The 21,024-nt window shown below is 48.0% G+C and overlaps 1 protein-coding gene across 3 annotated transcripts in view; it reads left to right on the top strand.

Annotated features, from left to right (window-relative positions):
* The window catches only part of DIXDC1 (DIX domain containing 1), a 158,628-nt gene that overhangs the window by 54,401 nt on the left and 83,203 nt on the right, over window positions 1–21,024 (top strand). For all 3 annotated transcript variants that reach the window (XM_060251355.1, XM_060251354.1, XM_060251353.1), the window contains 4 exons: window positions 3,323–3,452; window positions 10,009–10,134; window positions 14,180–14,438; window positions 17,680–17,787. In XM_060251355.1, coding sequence (XP_060107338.1) covers window positions 3,323–3,452; window positions 10,009–10,134; window positions 14,180–14,438; window positions 17,680–17,787 — 623 coding nt within the window. The remainder of the gene's footprint in view (window positions 1–3,322; window positions 3,453–10,008; window positions 10,135–14,179; window positions 14,439–17,679; window positions 17,788–21,024) is intronic.

Below are 21,024 nucleotides of genomic sequence, written 5' to 3'. Positions count from 1 at the left end.
GACTGAATTGCAGTTCATCTTTGTGGCTTCTGGGTCCATTTTATTCATATACGAACATATGTAGCTGCCTTATACTGAATCAGACCTTTGGCCCATCAAAGTCAGTATTGTCTTCTCAGACTGGCAGCGGCTCTCAAGGGTCTCAAGCTGAGGCTTTTCACACCTATTTGCCTGGACCCTTTTTTGGAGATGCCAGGGATCGAACCTGGGACCTTCTGCTTACCAAGCAGATGCTCTACCACTGAGCCACCGTCCCTCCCCATTAAGCTTGAAAGATTAATGCTGGCCCCTTCCACTGAGTCTGGAAGCTGGTACAGTCCTAATCCACCACTCAGTCCATCACGACTACACCACACTTTCTGTGTGTACGCTAGACTTGCATGTTGTCGCTGCTGCTTTCAGCACTGTGCCCTAGAAGTATCATTACTCCCAAAGGGTGATTAACATGTGGAATTCACTGCCACAGGAGGTGGTGATGGCTACAAGCATAGGCAGCTTTAAGAGGGGCTTGGATAAAAATATGGAGCAGAGGTTCACCAGTGGCTATTAGCCACAATATATATATGTGTGTGTGTATGTGTATATACACACATACACACACATATATATATACACACACACACACTCATATTTTGGCCACTGTGTGACACAGAGTGTTGGACTGGATGGGCCACTGGCCTGATCCAACATGGCTTCTCTTATGTTCTTATGTGACGCAGAGTGTTGGACTGGATGGGCCACTGGTCTGATCCAACATGGCTTCTCTTATGTTCTTATGTGACGCAGAGTGTTGGACTGGATGGGCCACTGGCCTGATCCAACATGGCTTCTCTTATGTTCTTATGTGACACAGAGTGTTGGACTGGATGGGCCACTGGCCTGATCCAACATGGCTTCTCTTATGTTCTTATGTGACCCAGAGTGTTGGACTGGATGGGCCATTGGCCTGATCCAACATGGCTTCTCTTATGTTCTTATGTGACACAGTGTTGGACTGGATGGGCCATTGGCCTGATCCAACAGGGCTTCTCTTATGTTCTTATGTGACCCAGAGTGTTGGACTGGATGGGCCATTGGCCTGATCCAACATGGCTTCTCTTATGTTCTTATGTGACCCAGAGTGTTGGACTGGATGGGCCACTGGCCTGATCCAACATGGCTTCTCTTATGTTCTTATGTGACACAGAGTGTTGGACTGGATGGGCCACTGGCCTGATCCAACATGGCTTCTCTTACGTTCTTAAGACTACATCGCAGAGGAGCTGCATTCTGGGAAAAGCACAGGTTCCAAAATGAGTCAAGGGATGTCCAGCATAAAGTACCTCTAAGTACAGCCTTGGACTAGTCCGCAAGGTTCCCCTCTTCTGATTTCTGAGTTTTCTATATTGCACTGGGCTGTATTGACTGGGCTGGCCGTGCCTTCAGAGTGCTCCCCGCTTCTCTGCTGGGCGAGCGCATCCAAAACGCACTAACCGCCGAGCCCCTTTCCGAGCAGGACGGAGGGAGCCATGTTGCGGCGCGTCTGAAGCTGGATTTCTCTTGTCAGGCTGATTACAAGCGGTGCTATGATCAGAATGCGACTTTGGGGTGGGCGGGCAGCGGAGAGGCAGGCGCCGTGACTGACATTGCCGAGAGGATGCGGAAGCGAGGCTGAAAACCTGCCGCATCAGCAGAATAACAGGGAGCTTAGCGAAAGGGGATGCCACGCTTTAAGAGGGATACACTCGATTATGTCTCCTGGGTGTCCCTCTGGGACAGCAATCCCAGCTGCGGCAGGAGGTCTGGTTACTGCTGTACAGGAGGCCAGGGGCTGTCGTCTTCCCGGTCAGCTATAGACAAGCACATTTTAATAAAGCCATCAAATGCATTATGGAGGAGGGAGGGAAATACACATTCAAACCTTGACTGCCCCATACCACTGAAATGCATTCCCCTAGCACTGTGGAAAGAATTGCTAGTGCACAGGCAGTGAGTAGTCAAGGAACTGGGAAAATTGACATCTGGAGCAGAGGTCCATCAGTGGCTATTAGCCACAGCTTATTGTTGGAACTCTCCGTCTGGGGCACTGATGCTCTGTATTCTTGTGCATGGGGAGGCAAAGTGGGAGGGCTTCTAGCCCCACTGGTGGACTTCTTGATGGCACTTGGTTTTTTTTGGCCACTGTGTGACACAGAGTGTTGGACTGGATGGGCCATTGGCCTGATCCAACAGGGCTTCTCTTTTGTTCTTATGTGACACAGAGTGTTGGACTGGATGGGCCATTGGCCTGATCCAACATGGCTTCTCTTATGTTCTTATGTGACACAGAGTGTTGGACTGGATGGGCCACTGGCCTGATCCAACATGGCTTCTCTGATGTTCTTATGTGACACAGAGTGTTGGACTGGAGGGGCCACTGGCCTGATCCAACATGGCTTCTCTGATGTTCTTATGTGACACAGAGTGTTGGACTGGATGGGCCATTGGCCTGATCCAACATGGCTTCTCTGATGTTCTTATGTGACACAGTGTGTTGGACTGGATGGGCCATTGGCCTGATCCAACATGGCTTCTCTGATGTTCTTATGTGACACAGAGTGTTAGACTGGATGGGCCATTGGCCTGATCCAACATGGCTTCTCTGATGTTCTTATATGACACAGAGTGTTAGACTGGATGGGCCATTGGCCTGATCCAACACGGCTTCTCTGATGTTCTTATGTGACGCAGAGTGTTGGATTGGATGCACCTTTGGCCTGATCCAACAGGGCTTCTCTTATGTTCTTATGTGACGCAGAGTGTTGGACTGGATGGGCCATTGGCCTGATCCAACGTGGCTTCTCTTATGTTCTTATGTGATACAGAGTGTTGGACTGGACGGGCCATTGGCCTGATCCAACATGGCTTCTCTTATATTCTAATTGTTGCTCTCGTGGTGTTTGTGCTCATCCCATTGTGGTCTCTGTGCACAGATGTTTTTGGAGAGCTTGAAAAAGCTGCTTGAAGATGAGCAGCAGTGGGACAACAAAAATGAGCACAGCCCAGGTATCCTTCCGTACACAAGAGCACCTCATGCGTAAGGGTTTTCCAGGGGATTTAAGTAGCTGGGGCCTGACCTTCGTCCATGTTGAGTGTGTGGGGCTGTCTGGGTCAGCAAAGGCAAGGAGGAAACCCTTGTCTGTTCAGGACTTCACTGTGATTCTCAGAACGGCCACAGAGCTCTGGGCCAGAGCCTTTGCTGCTTTGGTTCCCTGTGCGAAGACGGCCGCAGCGCGAAGTGCGGTGCCTGCCCTCCCTGTCCTGTCACTCAGTCACAGCTTTTGCTCTGTTTCCTCTTTTCCAGCACCAGCTGCAGGCATATGTGGCCTGGGTGAATTCACAGCTGAAGAAGAAGCCGGCAGTGAAGCCGGTGCAGGACCTCAGGCGGGATCTCCGAGATGGGGTCGTCCTGGCTTCTCTCGTCGAGATTGTAGGTCAGTAACGTGATGCTCTGCTTCTTGCAAAGATTTGGGGTTGCCTTCAACCGAGTTCTCAACAAACTTAGTCAGGCGGGCTGAGGAAGACAGAGGTGCGTGGGTGGGTGGAGCTCACTCTGCACATTAATATGTTGGGTTAAGCACCTCACTGGAGTGCTCTCTGATCCCAGCAGTGTTGCTCCCAGATAGTGGTGGAAAGTGCCATCAAGTCACAGTTGACTTAAGGCTACCCCATAGGGCAAGAGACATCCAGAGGTGGTTTGCCACTGCCTGCCTCCGCCTAGCGACCCTGGACTTCTTTGGTGGTCTCCCATGCTAACCAAGGTCAACCCTGCTTAGCTTCTGAGATCTGATGAGATGAAGACATTGAAGAAGAAGACATTGGATTTGTACCCCACCCTCCACTCAAGCGTCTCAGAGCGGCTCACAATCTCCTTTACCTTCCTCCCCCACAACAGACACCCTGTGAGGTAGATGAAGATATTGGATTTATATCCCGCCCTCCACTCCGAAGAGTCTCAGAGCAGCTCACAATCTCCTTTATCTTCCTCCCCCACAACAGACACCCTGTGAGGTAGATGAAGATATTGAATTTATATCCCGCCCTCCACTCCGAAGAGTCTCAGAGCGGCTCACAATCTCCTTTACCTTCCTCCCCCACCACAGACACCATGTGAGGTAGATGAAGATATTGGATTTATATCCCGCCCTCCACTCCGAAGAGTCTCAGAGCGGCTCACAATCTCCTTTCCCTTCCTCCCCCACAACAGACACCCTGTGAGGTAGATGAAGATATTGGATTTATATCCCACCCTCCACTCCGAAGAGTCTGAGAGTGGCTCACAATCTCCTTTCCCTTCCTTCCCCACAACAGACACCCTGTGAGGTAGATGAAGATATTGGATTTATATCCCGCCCTCCACTCCGAAGAGTCTGAGAGTGGCTCACAATCTCCTTTCCCTTCCTCCCCCACAACAGGCACCCTGTGAGGTCGATGAAGATATTGGATTTATATCCCGCCCTCCACTCCGAAGAGTCTCAGAGCGGCTCACAATCTCCTTTCCCTTCCTCCCCCACAAGAGACACCCTGTGAGGTAGATGAAGATATTGGATTTATATCCCGTCCTCCACTCCGAAGAGTCTCAGAGCGGCTCACAATCTCCTTTCCCTTCCTCCCCCACAACAGACACTCTGTGAGGTAGATGAAGATACTCGATTTATATCCCGCCCTCCACTCTGAAGAGTCTCAGAGCGGCTCACAATCTCCTTTCCCTTCCTCCCCCACAACAGACACTCTGTGAGGTAGAAGAAGATACTGGATTTATATCCCGCCCTCCACTCTGAAGAGTCTCAGAGCGGCTCACAATCTCCTTTCCCTTCCTCCCCCACAACAGACACCCTGTGAGTTGGGTGGGGCTGGAGAGGGCTCTCACAGCAGCTGCCCTTTCAAGGACAACCTCTGCCAGAGCTATGGCTGACCCAAGGCTATTCCAGCAGCTGCAAGTGGAGGAGTGGGGAATCAAACCCGGTTCTCCCAGATAAGAGTCTGCACACTTAACCACCACACTAAAACGGCTCTCCAAGAAGCCTGCCCTTTCAAGGACAACCTCTGCCAGAGCTATGGCTAACCCAAGGCCATGCTAGCAGGTGCAAGTGGAGGAGTGGGGAATCAAACCCGGTTCTCCCAGATAAGAGTCCGCACACTTCACCACTACACCAAACTGGCTCTGGAAATTTATTTATTTGTTTATTTATTTATTTATTTATTTATGTATGTATGTATGTATGTATGTATGTATCGATTTATATCCCGCCCTTCCCACCGAAGTGGCTCAGGGCGGCTTACAGCATATAATGCTATGGAAATATGGCTGTGGCCAGGCTGGGCCATCCAGGAGGCAAGAGACAAAACAAAGGTGGTTTGCCACTGCCTGCGTCCGCACAGCAACCCTGGACTTGTTTGGTGGTCTCCCATCCAAATACTAACCAGGGTCGACCCCGCTTAGCCTCTAAGCAGCATTCCCTCTAAGCTGAGTTAGTGTAAACTAGCTCACAGTTTTTTAGCCTCTGGCTCACACATTTTTGTTGTTCGTTTAGGAGACGTGGGCCAGAGCAAACTAACTTATGCAGTAGCTCATAACCCTCATGCCAGTAGCTCGCCAAGTAGAATTTTTGCTCACAAGACTCCACAGCTTAGAGGGAGTATTGCTTCTGAGATCTGACAAGATCAGGTCAGCTCTCAGATACAGCTCACTGAATCAGGTGCAGCAGGTGAGCCTCCCCCCCACCCCCCCGCCCCAGAAGTATTCCTTTAAAACAGACACCTTTGAAATAAGAAGTCTCTTTGCTTGTTCCAAAGCAACCCATTAACCACTACATCACAGGGCTATATTGAGATATTATTATTTTTAAAAGGTGCTGTTTTGATCTGGCCTAAAGGCTGCCTAGAGTTTGTCTAGTTCTAACTGTGGAACGAACAAGGCCTTCAATACAAATACTAAGTCAGCATTTGAGCAGCCTGGGGTGAAGTAGCACAGGTCAGCCGCAAAGGAAACTAATTCGTTCACCCCAGTCAGGGCTGAAAACTGGCTTTCCAAATGGCTGAGTGACTCTGATCATCTCTGGTAAAGGTCTAGTAACACAGAAGATTTTTAAAATGGTAGTGAGAACTGGGCAGACATAGGAGGTTGAGGGCAGCCAGATGAGCCACTGTGGTGGCTTCCATATGGAGGTTTTGCTCTGGTGTGGTGTCCAAACTGGAACAGGTTTTTGGGAGTGTCCACTTGACATTTCTGGTTTTTGGGAGTGTCCACTTGACATTTCTCCTGTTTTGCTGCTAGCTTCAAATCTAGGTTGGTACAATTTGTTTTGGAAATATCACAGTTCAAGAAGAAGTAGTTATTGGATTTATATCCCGCCCTCCACTCCAAAGAGTCTCAGAGCGGCTCACAATCTCCTTTACCTTCTTCCCCCACAACAGGCACCCTGTGAGGTAGATGAAGGTATTGGATTTATATCCCGCCCTCCACTCCAAAGAGTCTCAGAGCGGCTCACAATCTCCTTTACCTTCCTCCCCCACAACAGACACCCTGTGAGGTAGATGAAGGTATTGGATTTATATCCCGCCCTCCACTCCAAAGAGTCTCAGAGCGGCTCACAATCTCCTTTACCTTCTTCCCCCACAACAGGCACCCTGTGAGGTAGATGAAGGTATTGGATTTATATCCCGCCCTCCACTCCAAAGAGTCTCAGAGCGGCTCACAATCTCCTTTACCTTCTTCCCCCACAACAGGCACCCTGTGAGGTAGATGAAGGTATTGGATTTATATCCCGCCCTCCACTCCAAAGAGTCTCAGAGCGGCTCACAATCTCCTTTACCTTCCTCCCCCACAACAGACACCCTGTGAGGTAGATGAAGGTATTGGATTTATATCCCGCCCTCCACTCCGAAGAGTCTCAGAGCGGCTCACAATCTCCTTTACCTTCCTCCCCCACAGCAGACACCCTGTGAGGTGGGTTGGGCTGGAGAGGGCTCTCACAGCAGCTGCCCTTTCAAGGACAACCTATGGCTGACCCAAGGCCATGCTAGCAGGTGCAAGTGGAGGAGTGGGAATCAAACCCGGTTCTCCCAGATAAGAGTCCGCACACTTAACCACTACACCAAACTGGCTCTCACAAGGACAGCTCTGCAAGAGCTATGGCTGACCCAAGGCCATTCTAGCAGCAAGTGGAGGAGTGGGGAATCAAACCCGGTTCTCGCAGATAAGAGTCCACACACTTAACCACTACACCAAACTGGCTCTCCAAGCATGTTTGTGTGCCATATGGACGAGAAACTGCACATTTTTGCAGTTCCGACACACTTTAGCACCATGTTCCCTGTTTCAGTTCTTCTATATCTGCAGTTCCAGACTCCTCCCTGCACTGGAGGGATTTTTTTTTTAAAAGATCAACAATTGACATATTTCCATAGCATTTAAATGTGTCTTAGCGGTTAGCTTTACTAGCTGCTTTGTATTCACAGGTTTCATTTTTTAAGACAAGTCTCTAGTCCTCTGTTGCAGAAATAATGCCTTTCCCCTTATATCTCAGCAATGAAAGGGGCTAGAGGCTTTAAAAAAATGAAACCCAGGAATTCCAAAGGCCTGGTAGATAGGGTGTCACGATGTTGCACTGATATGTCAATTGCTGATTTTTAAAAAAAAATAACACCCCCACCCCCATCTATCCCAGTGGCATTGGCAGGAGAATGCCAGCTCGCAGGGAGTTGAGGCAAGGGAAATTGCACCATGGATGCTCTCTTGCTGCAGTGAAATGCTCTCCGTTCGCATTCCCAGTGAGAGCTAAATAGAGAACTGTGGCCACGTGGAAACAGTCAGAGTTTATGTTTGCTGTAACCTTAATTCCGGTGGAATTTAGTGGGACTTCTGCGGTAGATTGACCAGCTCAATATTATTTGTTCTCACTGGCTGCATCTCTAAGGTTCAGGAAGAAGAAAGGCTTCTGCCTAAGACTCTTTAAATGGAGATGCCGGGAATTTTAAACAGGGATCTTCTGCCCCTGAGCCATTGTTCCACTATTACAACGCACGTGACGCTGCCTTATATTGAATGATGAATCAGGCCATCAAGGACGGTGTCGTCCACTCAGACTGACCGTGGCTCTCCAGGGTCTCAGGTTGAGGTTTTTCATATCACCTGGTCCTTTTAACTGGAGACATTGGGGATTGACCCTGGGACCTTCTGCATGTAAAACAGAGGCTGTTTCACTGAGCCACAGCCCCCTGCCCTTATTCCTAAGTAAGCATCCACAGGATTGAGCTGTAGAAGTAGCAGGGGAAAAGCCCCTGGGGGAAGGAGTTCTGGCTCAGTGGCAGAGCATCTGTTTGGCATGCAGAAGGTCCCAGGTTCAATCTCTGGAACCTCCAGGTCAAAAGAGCAGGTAGGAGGTGATGTGGAAGACCTCTGCCTAAGACCTTAGAGCAAGGGTGTTGAACTCATTTGGTATGAGAGCCAGATCTGTCATAAATGAGACCTTGTTGGACGGGGCCATGTCAGGCCAGGCCATGTGAGTATCTATTTAAGATTAGGTAGCGGAGATATAAACTATATAAAGGACACAGACAAACACAAATATTTGCTTTCTAAAAAAACGTAAAACATGCTTATAATGTTAGCACTTGTTGGTCTTAAATGGGCTTTCTTTGTATTTCTCCCATGGGACCCAACGAACTGGGCAAAGGAAGCTGTGGCTCTTTCCTTCCTTCACCAGGAGATTGGGGGGGGGGGAGCCTCAGACAATAGAAGGGAGAGAGGCTTGGTTCAGTAGCCCTGCTGTGTGATTGAGAGGACCTGGAAAAACAAGCTCTGCCTCCCCCCCCCTCCTCCCCAAGGGAGGAGCCTCAGCCGATGGAGAAAATAGAGGTTTTGCTCTGTAGCTCCTGTGCGATTGAGCAAGCCTTGCAAAACAAGCTGTTATGCAGATGGAAGCACGAGAGAGGAAGAAGGAAGCAGATGACAGCCAGTTGCTCAAGGGCCTGATAGGAGCCCTTGGGGACTTGATTTGGCCCCTGGGCTGCATGTTTGAGACCTCTGCCTTAGAGAGCCGCTGCCAGTCTGCATACGCAATACTGACCCTGATGGTCCAAGAATCTGATTCAGTGTAAAGCAGCTTCATGTCTCTCCGAAAGCAAGTCTTTCAAATATTGAGCAGGGACTCAAGCCGTGTTTGGGAGGGATGGTGGCTCAGTGGTAGAGCATCTGCTTGGTGAGCAGAAGGTCCCAGGTTCAATCCCCGGCATCTCCAACTAAAAAGGGTCCAGGCAAATAGGCGTGAAGAACCTCAGCTGGAGACACAGGGAGGGACTATGGCTCAGTGGTAGAGCACCTGCCTGGTAAGCAGAGAGCCCAGGTTCAATCCCCAGCATCTCCAACTAAAAAGGGTCCAGGCAAATGGACATGAAAAACTTCAGCTTGAGACCCTGGAGAGCCACTGCCAGTCTGAGAAGACAATACTGACTTTGATGGACCCAGGAGGGTCTGATTCAGGATAAGGCAGCTTCATATGTTCATATGTTCCCTCGATGCCTTTTTCTTCAGCCTGGTATCCTTGCCAAATGACACAAAATATCCGAGCTGCTGTTTTGCTTGCTCGCAGGCCTTCTACGGGTGTTGCTTTTTTTCTGCGAAGCCAATATTTATTTGAAAGAAGGCAATAACCGGCTACGACATACGGTTGCGGAGACGAACGCCACTCTTTCCAAAGGCGGCACGGCGCAGAGTGCCAGCAAGGCAGGAGCCACCTCTAGCCGATGCAGCGGCTAATGATAGATCGCTTTGGATTGCAGGATATGCGCTCTAATTATTGCAGCCGCTCGGTGCCCTAAGAGGCTGGGCAAAATCGCAGCTTGTTTTCCTCTCTGCATCCTAGGAGGGATGGCTGGAGAGTCTAACTACTATCTCCCGTCCCCCCGTCCCCCCGAATCTGCTAGAGTCAGCACTTATTGTGACGCAGGGTCCCGGTTGCTTGTAACTGGTGCATGTCTCTTTCTCAGCGGGGGAGAAACTGAGCGGAGTTCAGGTCAGCCCCACTAGCCAGCAGGAAATGAAGGAGAACGTGGAGAAAGTCCTGCAGTTTGTGGCATCCAAAAAGATCCGTATGCATCAGACCTCCGCTAAAGGTGAGTGTTCGTGAGCTCTCGACGTATAAACAAGGGAATCTGCTAAGTACATAAATACCCGTCTGTCACAAGCAGGGGACCAGGAAGGGCCTTCTGTTGGCCACCACCACGCTGGTAAGGGTCTGTCTGGGAGGCTCCAGAGCACCTACCCAACCCCTGTTTTCCTTCTTAACGAAGCACCTTCTATCCATGAGGAAAGAGACATGGGGACCCAGAGAGTAAAACAGCAGGTTTGTTATAAGTGTTCAAGAAAAAAAACAAGTGAGTTGTAAAAATATTTAATTCAGCAGTGAATATGAAAACAGGGAAGGTGGTACAAAGCAAAAATGAAAACCCTGATGTGACTTGCTATATATTCCCTTCTTCTAGTGCCAACAGACTCACCACTCCTTGGGGGAGGGAACCCTCCTGCTGCAGCCTTTCCAGAGAGAACAACCTGGCTCTCTAGCCAGTTCTATTCTTTCTTCCCAGGTCCTATCCCTCTGATCTTACTGGGCAAGTTTCCCATCCTAAATCTCTGCCACCCAGTCAGAGGGACAGAAGGGATATTGGGAAATGTAGGCCCCGTAGCTACTCTGATACAGGCTTCCCTGGAGCCCGTAGGCCTCACTGCTCCTAGGATCGTGACAGCATCTATAGAAACAAACAGCGCTTTTTGCCTTGCGAACCATGTTTACCATCATTTCCATTGTCGAGCAGAATGGGACATGTGGTGGAAAAGAGATCTCGGAGGCAACGCCAGCTGCTTTTTTAGCCTTGCTAAGGAGTCAGCTGAGTCACTGGCATCGCATGAATAGAAAGGAACATTCCCTCATTCTTGGACTTTTTAAAGCAGCCTCACTGTTTGCCTCTCCTAAGGGCCCAGGGTGTGGCAGGACCTTCAGCTGGAAATAGAAAGCGCCTGATCCTCATGTTGTTTCTAGAAAAAGAAAACCCTGCAGGTTAAACTTCAGTTGAGCATCCTTTCAGTAACGGGAGAAAACAGTGGACCTTCTGTGAAGACAGGAGGCCGTGCAATTCCACCCACTCCCCTTGCTTAGGGGGATGTTACACAAGAGTTTTTGTACCAGCTTTTATATAAACTGCAGCCGGAACAATCTGAATCTGAGTTTTTTGTAGCGTCCAAGAAAATCTGGGGATTTATATGTGTTTTGACAAGACTTTGGGTATCCATCCACTTTAGGTGGAATCCTGGGAAACGACTGGTGGGTTTGTATTGTGACAAGTCCTGCTTCGCTTAATGACTTTTCTGGCATTGGCACATCTTTTTCCAAAACTGGGTGTCTGATTCTGCAGCTGAGCAACAGATGATGGCTGGCGATAGGCAACAGGGGAATTAGAACGTTTCCCCTTCACGCCGAATAGGATAGAATAACCTAGTCAGGAACTAGAATGAAGGAAGGGTGTAAGGAGGGAACACTCAACCTCTAAAGCTTTCTAAAGAAAGAAAACGAAAAGAAGAATTTGCGATGTGTTTTGTGTGTGTCAGGGGGCAGAACTGTGTTGCCAACCCAAACTGGGAGATGCATTTTCTCAAGTAGGTGTTTTGAATAGGGATGGGCATGAACCAGCACACACACTAAAGTTCACAAATTTTGGCCGGTTCAAAGTTCACAAAGCGGTGTTCACAAACGAAAGAGCCACCATGAGCTTCCATGAATTTTAAGGCAATTCATGACGGTTCGTGAAGAGCAGAAGGCAGTGGTTTCATGAAAAACAGCTTAGCGGTGGGGAGCAGAAAGCAGGGCCACGATCCCTTTCTGCTCTGAGCCATTTAACCCCTTGCTTTCTGCTCCTCCTGCTTTTGGTGGTGAGCAGAAAGCAGAGGGTTGAAATGGCTGTAAGCAGAAAGCAGGGGGTTAAATGGCTCCGAGTCATTTAACCCCCTCCATTCTGCTCCCGACAAAAAGTGGCAGGGAGCTGAAAGCAGGGTCACAAACCAATATAGACTGGTTCAGTTTGCGAACCAATGTATTGTTTCATGGTTCAGTTTATGGTTCAGCCACGAACCGTGAACTGAACTGCAATAATGCAGTTTGTGCTCACCCTTAGTTTTGAGCGTTTATAAAATAGGACACATATGCAACAGAAGCACATCTTAGAGGGAAAGAAATCCGGATCCCATGGAAAAGATGCATTGGTGCATTTTGTTGTGGTGCAGAGTGGTAAAGCAGCAGTACTGCAGTACTGTGGTCTGAACTCTATGCTCATGACCTGAGTTCGATTCCAGCAGAAGCTGGGTTCAGGTAACTGGCCCAAGGTCAACTCAGCCTTCCATCCTTCCAAGGTTGGTCAAATGAATCCCCAGCTTGCTGCGGGGAAAGTGTAGATGATTGGGGGAGGCAATGGCAAACCACCCTGTAAAAAGACTGCCGTGAAAACGTTGTGAAAGCAACGTCATCCCAGAGTCGGAAACAACTGGTGCTTGCACAGGGGACTACCTTTACCTTAGAGCCCTGTGGCACAGAGTGGTAACTGCAGTACTGCAGTCCTAAGCTCGTGACTCACGACCTGAGTTCGATCCCCGGCAGAAGCTGGGTTTTCAGGTAGCCTTCCATCCTTCCGAGGTTGGTCAAATGAGTCCCCAGCTTGCTGGGGGGGGGGGGGAAGTGTAGATGACTGGGGAAGGCAATGGCAAACCACCTTGTAAAAAAAGTCTACCGTGAAAATGTTGTGAAAGCAACGTCACCCCAGAGTCGGAAATGACTGGTGCTTGCACAGGGGACCTTTCCTTTTCCTTTCCTTCTTCCATAGTCCCATAGGTTGTTTACTGGAAGATATCCCCATTGACGTGAGATGTTATCCCGTCTAAAAGTCCTGGGTACACTCGATGCCGTCAAAAAGTTGGCCTGCGGGGGTCAGTCAGTGATTTTATTTTGGTTTGCTTGACACGGAGCTGTCCCGTTGATCTAGCTATCATATTTTTGTCCTGTTCACTCTCTTGAGAAACTTGGGACAGTTTACTTAATTTTGGTTTCACAGCAATCTTGTGAGGTAGGTTAGGCTGCAGGACAGAACCAGTGCGCTTTTGTGGCTCAGTGGAATTTGAACACAGGACTTTGTGCTCCTAGTTCAAAAGTCTAATATCTTATGTAGTTCCCATTTCTTATGTAGTAATACGGGCTGCTCTGGGAGTATTCTTTACTTTACTTTACTTTACTTTATGTCAGGGGTGGCCAACGGTAGCTCTCCAAGTGGTTTTTTTTGCCTTCAACTCCCATCAGCCCCAGCCAGCATGGCCAATGGCTGAGGCTGATGGGAGTTGTAGGCAAAAAAACACCTGGAGAGCTACCGTTGGCCACTCCTGCTTTATTTGATTTATATCCCGCCCTCCCCGCTGAAGCAGGCTCATTCCTCCTTGCCCTTCTGTAATGCCTATCTCAGTTTGTTCCATGGCTCCCCATGGCACCCACAGACACCTTCCCTGGTGCCCACCAAGTGTTGTTAGAAAGTAGGTGGAGCCAAGTCAGTCACTTGTCAACAGGGCTTCTGATTGGCCACTGGGGACCCAATTGGCTGGACAAATAATAATAAAAAAGTTTCAGTGGCAGCTGCCACCACAGTGTTGGTTTTATTCTCTCCCACTCCCCGTTTAAAATTACCTCCCTTTCCCCCTACACTTGGGCTTGCCTTTGCGTGTGGCTCCGCCTCCTGCAACATCCATTTTGTGGTTGGCTCCACTTACTTTGGCAGCCATTTTGTGGTTGTGCCCACCCCCCTTGTGTCAGAATTCCAAAAGGTTGGAGGCTCGTGGTTTTTACATCAGTGTGATGTGCGTATCCGTTCCCTCCCTTCCTCAGTCCGCTTCTGCTGCTGATGGCGGCAGAAATACACTCATTGTCCGGATAAGGGGTACGTTGAAAGCTGAGGGGAGAATTTGACACAGGGCTGCAGTTTTCATTGGCAGCCTTGTGTTCTTTGTGATTTTTGCCTTTAGAACGCCCTTCTTGCGTTCAGCGCAAACTGTTGCTTTTGTACAGTATGAGGCATGCTGGATTTCATGCAACTAACCTTGTGCGTGTGTGTGTTTGATCGTGTTTTGTAGACATCGTTGATGGCAACCTGAAATCCATCATGAGGCTGATCCTCGCCTTGGCCGCTCACTTTAAACCCGGCTCAAGTAAAGCCACCGGTCAGGCCCCGTCTGGCATGGCGGGAAAGAACCCAGCAGGAGCAGCAGTGTCGGTGGCCACTCACAGGCCTCATTCCGCAGCCGCTGTCGCCCAAGGTGCCATGGCGGCCCTAGCAGACGTTCGCCAGGATATCTCGCTCTCAGGACGGGATGTTTTTCGGCATAGGCAGAGGTAACGCTTCCTGTTTCTCCAGGGCTGTATGAATGAGTGTTGGGTCTGGAACCACTGCAGACGGAAGCCATCATCGCAAAGACTCTGAGGGTGGGCTTTGATGATACTTAGGGTTCTCCAGTGATGTCATATTTACATTCTGGAAGGAATTTTCCAGAGGCTGGACTGGCTTGCAGTCTTGGGGGTTGTGAGGGTTTTTCAGTAGGTGATGGGAAAGATCTCCGCCTGAGATTTTTGGAGAGCTGCTGCCAGTCTCAGTAGGTGATACTGATCCTGATGGACCAATGGTCTGATTTAGGTTGAGAGCCAGTTTGGTGTAGTGGTTAAGTGCGCGGACTCTTATCTGGGAGAACCAGGTTTGATTCCCCACTCCTCCACTTGCACCTGCTGGAATGGCCTTGGGTCAGCCAGAGCTCTCTTATCTGGGAGAACCGGGTTTGATTCCCCACTCCTCCACTTGCAGCTGCTGGAATGGCCTTGGGACAGCCAGAGCTCTCTTATCTGGGAGAACCAGGTTTGATTCCCCACTCCTCCACTTGCAGCTGCTGGAATGGCCTTGGGACAGCCAGAGCTCTCTTATCTGGGAGAACCAGGTTTGATTCCCCACTCCTCCACTTGCACCTGCTGGAATGACCTTGGGTCAGCCATAGCTTTCATAGGAGTTGTCCTTGAAAGGGCAGCTACTGTAAGAGCTCTCTTAGCCCCACCTACCTTGCAGGGTATCTGTTGTGGGGGAGGGGGAGGTAAAGGAGATTGTGACTGCTCTGAGACTGTGAGATTCAGTGTATAGGGCGGGGCATAAATCCAAAATAAAAAATAAAAAAAAATTCAGTAAAAGGCAGCTTCAGATGTGTGTTCGTCTTTTAACTGGGGCCATGGCTCAGTGGCAGAGCATCTGCTTGGCATGCAGAAGGTCTCAGGTTCAATCCCTGGCATGTCCAGCTACAGGAACCAGGCAGTAGGTGATGTGGAAGACCTTTGCCTGAGATCCTGGAGAGCCGCTGCCAGTCTGAGTAGACAATGCTGACCATGATGGACTGATGATCTGGTTCAGTAGAAGGGAGCTTCATGTTTTATTCTTTAGTTGTTTCTCCGGCAGGAGGACATAGTGACTCTGCAGCATGGAGCATGGCTTACTTGCTCGAGTCATCTGGATTTGTTGGTTTCGCAGAGCTTTTTTCTGCAGTGTTATCAGCTTACAAAGTTCTGGCCTGGGGAGGAGGGATGGGATCATGTCAGAATTGACTAATGGAGAAGTTTGATGGGAAGAAATCAAAAGGATGTTATTTTTATTCCTGCCATCAAATGTTGCCATCACAATGTAAACGGGACCACGGAGGAGAGACTAAGCCACAACTAAAAGGAAGAACTCTCTGTGTTAAATGCAATTTTAATGTGTTGTGATTAATAAGTATCAAAATACCAAATGCATATTATCAGTACATATCACCAAGTTAAAACCTCATAAGTTACTCAGTGCTTCTATTGCCCTTATGTGGCTGAAAACCACTAAACTACATTCAGTCCAGTGTTAAAAATAAGTGGTCCAACGGAGAACTGGTTCGCTTTGCAAGCCGTTTTGGATCTCAAATCCTTCTTCTAGGGACCATTCTTATGAGTATTGTACAGTTTTCCAGGTCCAGTAGTGCCAAATGAGTTCCTAGCTTTCTCCAATTAGCACGCATAATAGCGGGAACACCATAGTAAGTACTATCCTTATCAGCAATGCAGGCGTCCAAAACGGCTTGCAAAGCGAGCCGGTTCTCCGTTGGATCACCTATTTTTAATACCGGACTGAATGTAATTTAGAGGCTTTCAGCCACATAAGGGCAATAGGAGCACTGAGTAGCTTATGAGGTTTTAACTTGATCAAATGTTGCCAAGCTGCAGTTTTCCTGTCACTTTTTTGTTGAGGGTCATGTCTGTCATTGCGCAGCTGTTGCTCATAGCCCGTCTAACAGATTAATCTATCGACTATTTTTTTGTCCTTCTTCCATGGAGCTCAGGACAGCACACAGGATGCCCCCTTCTCAATTTTACCTTTGCAACAACTCTGTGAGGTAGGAGAGAGAGGCCCAAGGCAGTGTGGAAATCCAAACCCAGAGGTCCTAGATCCTAGCCTGATTCTCGATCCTAGCCACTCTACTACACGAGCTGACAGCTATGAGTAATTTTTTTAAAAGTAATTTATTAAAACATTTATAGCCCATCTCCGCTTGAAGCTGCAGGAATGGCCTTGGGTCAGCCACAGCTCTCGTAGGAGCTGTCCTTGAAAGGGCAGCTTCTCTGAGAGCTCTCTCAGCCCCATCCACCTCACAGAGTGTCTGTTGTGGGGGAGGGAGATAAAGGAGATTGTGAGCCGCTCTGAGACTCTTCAGAGTGGAGGGCGGGATATAAATCCAATATCTTCATCTACCTCACAGGGTGTCTGTTGTGGGGGAGGAAGGGAAAGGAGATTGTGAGCCACTCTGAGACTCTTCGGACTGGAGGGCGGGATATAAATCCAATATCTTCATCTACCTCACAGGGTGTCTGTTGTGGGGGAGGAAGGTAAAGGAGATTGTGAGCCGCTCTGAGACTCTTTGGAGTGGAGGGCGGGATATAAATCCAATATCTTCATCTACCTCACAGGGTGTCTGTTGTGGGGGAGGAAGGGAAAGGAGATTGTGAGCCGCTCTGAGACTCTTCGGAGTGGAGGGCGGGATATAAATCCAATATCTTCATCTACCTCACAGGGTGTCTGTTGTGGGGGAGGAAGGTAAAGGAGATTGTGAGCCGCTCTGAGACTCTTTGGAGTGGAGGGTAGGATATAAATCCATTATCTTCATCTATCTCACAGGGTGTCTGTTGTGGGGGAGGAAGGGAAAGGAGATTGTAAGCTGTTTTGAGACTCTGAGATTCAGAATGGAGGGTGGGGTATAAATCTAGTATCATCATTGTTATCATCATCTTCTTTTTCTTCTTTGTGATTCAAGGCTTACAATAGCAGTTAAAAATGTTTTCCGTTAAAACAATAAATGAAATAGCAAATCCAAAATCTCTCTCTCCCCCCTTTTAAACATGAACCCATGTCAGTTAATTGCTATACGCAAAGAACTAAATCCCGTGCCTCTTTAAGCTGGGGGTTGGGGACAGCGTTAAGCAAAATCATATGAATACATCCCATGAGGTTTGGCTTGTGCTGGAACCCAGGAAGGGTTTGCCCTGAATTTTGCTCTTTTTGTCTTTCCTTCGTCTTCAGAAACAGCAGCATGGATGACGAGATCGAGCACCCGTACTGGAGCGTCCGTGCGCTGGTGCAGCAGTACGAGGGGCAGCAGAGCACGCCTTCAGAGTCCCGCTCCTCCAGGTAATCCAAGGTGTCCCCCTTGACTCACTGCAGAGCCAGATCTGTGCCTTGTGGCAATCAAAACGCAGAGAGCTTGTAAGACAAACGAGGCTGCTTTCCGTGCTTTGGATCTTAACCGCGCAATCCCAGGCATGTCTGCTTACGAGTAAGATTCAGGTGGGTAACCGTGTTGGTCTGAAGCGGCGGAACAAAGTTTGAGTCCAGGGGCACCTTGAAGACCACCAAAGTTTTGATCCAATGGGCCCAAAGTATAGGACAGAATTTGGAATTAGAAAAGTGGGTCCAGGTCTGGAGGATAAATGTTAAAATGACAAGATCGGTGCCATATAAAGAGAATATTTTTAAAATGATATGTAGGGTGTTTTTACACTGACAGTTTGCGACGCTCTATCACCGCATTGGAAACTCACCTTTTACATCACCTAACGTTCTCGCAACTGTTGTGCATCGTTCAGCGTCTACCTTTGTTTCGGTGAGATGAGTTCTGGTGCTGCTGCCTGCAATGTTTTTCTCAAACTGGTTTTGATCCGGTCATTTCTCTACAGGCGTTTCAAACTTGTATCGTAGAAGTTTTCATGCATTTTAAAAGACTCCTCCAAAAGCCACATGGTGCAGTCATTTGCATGAGAAATGACGCACTTGAAATTTGAAGACTCTAAAACTCCGGATCAAACTGAATGTAAAAACACCCCTTGTGGCATATAATGCCAGAAAAACTGGCAAAAACATATACGGGGTTATCCAATCGTTGCTGGAAATGTGAGGAGCAGGTTGGTACATATTATCATATGTGGTGGACTTGTAAAGCTGCCAGAGGGTATTGGTAAAGGTCCACGAGTTGATTCAAAAAAGACTGAAGTTGGCAATGCCGTTTAAACCGGAGTTGTTTCTGTGAAATATGTTTTTAACTAAAGTGGACAAAACAACAACATATACAATAACTCATCCATGACAGCAGCAAGAATTATATTTGCGCAATGGTAGAATGAAAAAAAGGTTCCGGCAATGGATGACCTGATAGTAAAGGTATTGGATATGGTAGAAGTAGGTGAACTGTCATATAGACTTAATACTCAAATAGGTAAGACGCTGCAGCCAGGTTGGTATTGGAGCTGCCTTTACGGGTGCACATCCAACCTGCACTGGAGATTCTGCAGTGGTTGCCTGTAGCGTTCTGAGCCCGGTTCAAAGTGCTGGTTATGACCTTTAAAGCCCTATATGGCTTGGGACCTGTCTACCTTCGGGACCGCCTTTCCCCACATGAACCCCAGAGAGCACTACGATCACGCTCGTTAGATCTGTTCAAGACCCCCGAGCGAAAGGACGCCCGTCTGATCACTGCAAGGGCAAGAGCCTTCTCCGTGGCTGCGCCTGCCCTCTGGAATGCCCTCCTGGAGGAGACCGGGGCCCTGCGGGATTTATCACAATTCGCAGGGCCTATAAGACGGGTGGCCAATGGTAGTTCTCCAGATGTTTTTTGCCTACAAACTCCCATCAGCCGCAGCCATTGGCCATGCTGGCTGGGGCTGATAAGAACATAAGAGAAGCCCTGTTGGATCAGGCCAATGGCCCATCCAGTCCAACACTCTGTGTCACACAGTGGCCAATATATGTGTGTGTGTATATATATATGGGAGTTGTAGGCAAAAACATCTGGAGAGCTACCGTTGGCCACCCCTGCTATAAGACATATCTGTTCAGGCAGGCTTTAATAACTAACTGGAGGTACTCTTAATGTCTTCGGGGCTGTACTATTTACCCCACAGTATCAACATAAATTATTTTAAACCAGACAGAACGCCACCTGGATTGTGTTTAAATTGTTTTACATTTTAATGTTTTAATAATGTATTATTGATATGAGTGGATCTGTCATCAAACTGTGACTGTTGTTAGCTGCCCTGAGCCTGTTTGGGGAGGGCGGGATACAAGCGCAATAGCGCAATAAATAAATTAAAAATAAAAATAAATAAATACAGGATTGGCCAAAGTTTTATTTTTATTTTTTTATTTATTATTTTATTATATTTATATCCCGTCGTCCCCTATCGGGCCCAGGGCGAGAATGAATGGTTATGTAAATGTAAATAAAACAAATAAACATGAGAATGTCAATAATGCGAAATGAGAATTGTGGAAGGCAAAGACTAGAGGGCGAATGAGATAAATTATACATGAACGAAACTGCTCACCTCACCCTTGTTTTTGTTATATGGGTTGTTGTTATACAGTATGTGTTTAAAGTTTGTTTCGATACGTTTATGTTGCGTGGAAACTTTGAATAAAGAAGAAAGAGAAGAAGAAAGAAAGAAAGAAAGAAAGAAAGAGAAGAGAAAGAAAGAAAGAAAGAAAGAAAGAAAGAAAGAAAGAAAGAAAGAAAGAAAGAAAGAAAGAAAAGAAAGAAAGAAAGAAAGAAGAAAGAGAAGAAAGAAAGAAAGAAAGAAAGAAAGTTTTATACCTATTGGTCTTAAAGGTGGCACTGGACTCAAACTTTGTATGTCTCACTGTCTGCAGTGGTTGTCCCTCCCAGGGAAGCGAGCAGAGAATTGCGGCCAGAGTTTGATGACTTCGGGTTCTGGGGAGCACTCGGCTTTTGTTTTTCATGTCCTTTTGTTTAGACTTTTGCTGTTGTTGTTGTTGATGTCAAGTCACAGTTGATTTGTGGCGATTCTGTAGGGTTTTCAAGGCAAGAGGTGAATGGATGTGGTTTGCCATTGCCTGCCTTTGCATCTCAGTCCTGGATTTCCTTGGTGGTCTCCCAGCCAAGTACTAAGCAGGGCCAACTCTCACCAGGATCTGCGGAGGTCAAGCTAGCCTGGACTTCAAGTTTGAACATTATCACTGCTTGCTCAGAATAAAAAATAAGACTGCTAAAATAAACCAAGGGATTTCCCTACACGGCTTGCATCAATTATCTTTGGTTGTGTCTGTCACACGCTTAAATTACCCTTAGCTTTTAGCCCCTGAACATTTTTGCCTGCCTAAGCCTATCCTATCCCCTTCCTGCTTTCCACCACCTGCTCTCTTTCTTTCTTTCTTTCTTTCTTTCTTTCTTTCTTTCTTTCTTTCTTTCTTTCTTTTCTTCTTCTTCTTTCTTTCTTTCTTTCTTTCTTTCTTTCTTTCTTTCTTTCTTCCTTCCTTCCTTCCTTCCTTCCTTCCTTCCTTCCTTCCTTCCTTCCTTCCTTCCTTCCTTCCTTCCTTCCTTCCTTCCTTCTCTCCCTCTCTTTCCCTCTCTTT

This window comes from Heteronotia binoei, chromosome 12 (genome assembly GCF_032191835.1).
Source record: "Heteronotia binoei isolate CCM8104 ecotype False Entrance Well chromosome 12, APGP_CSIRO_Hbin_v1, whole genome shotgun sequence".
NCBI classification, from domain to species: domain Eukaryota; kingdom Metazoa; phylum Chordata; class Lepidosauria; order Squamata; family Gekkonidae; genus Heteronotia; species Heteronotia binoei.
This window is presented reverse-complemented; position numbering and strand designations above follow the sequence as displayed.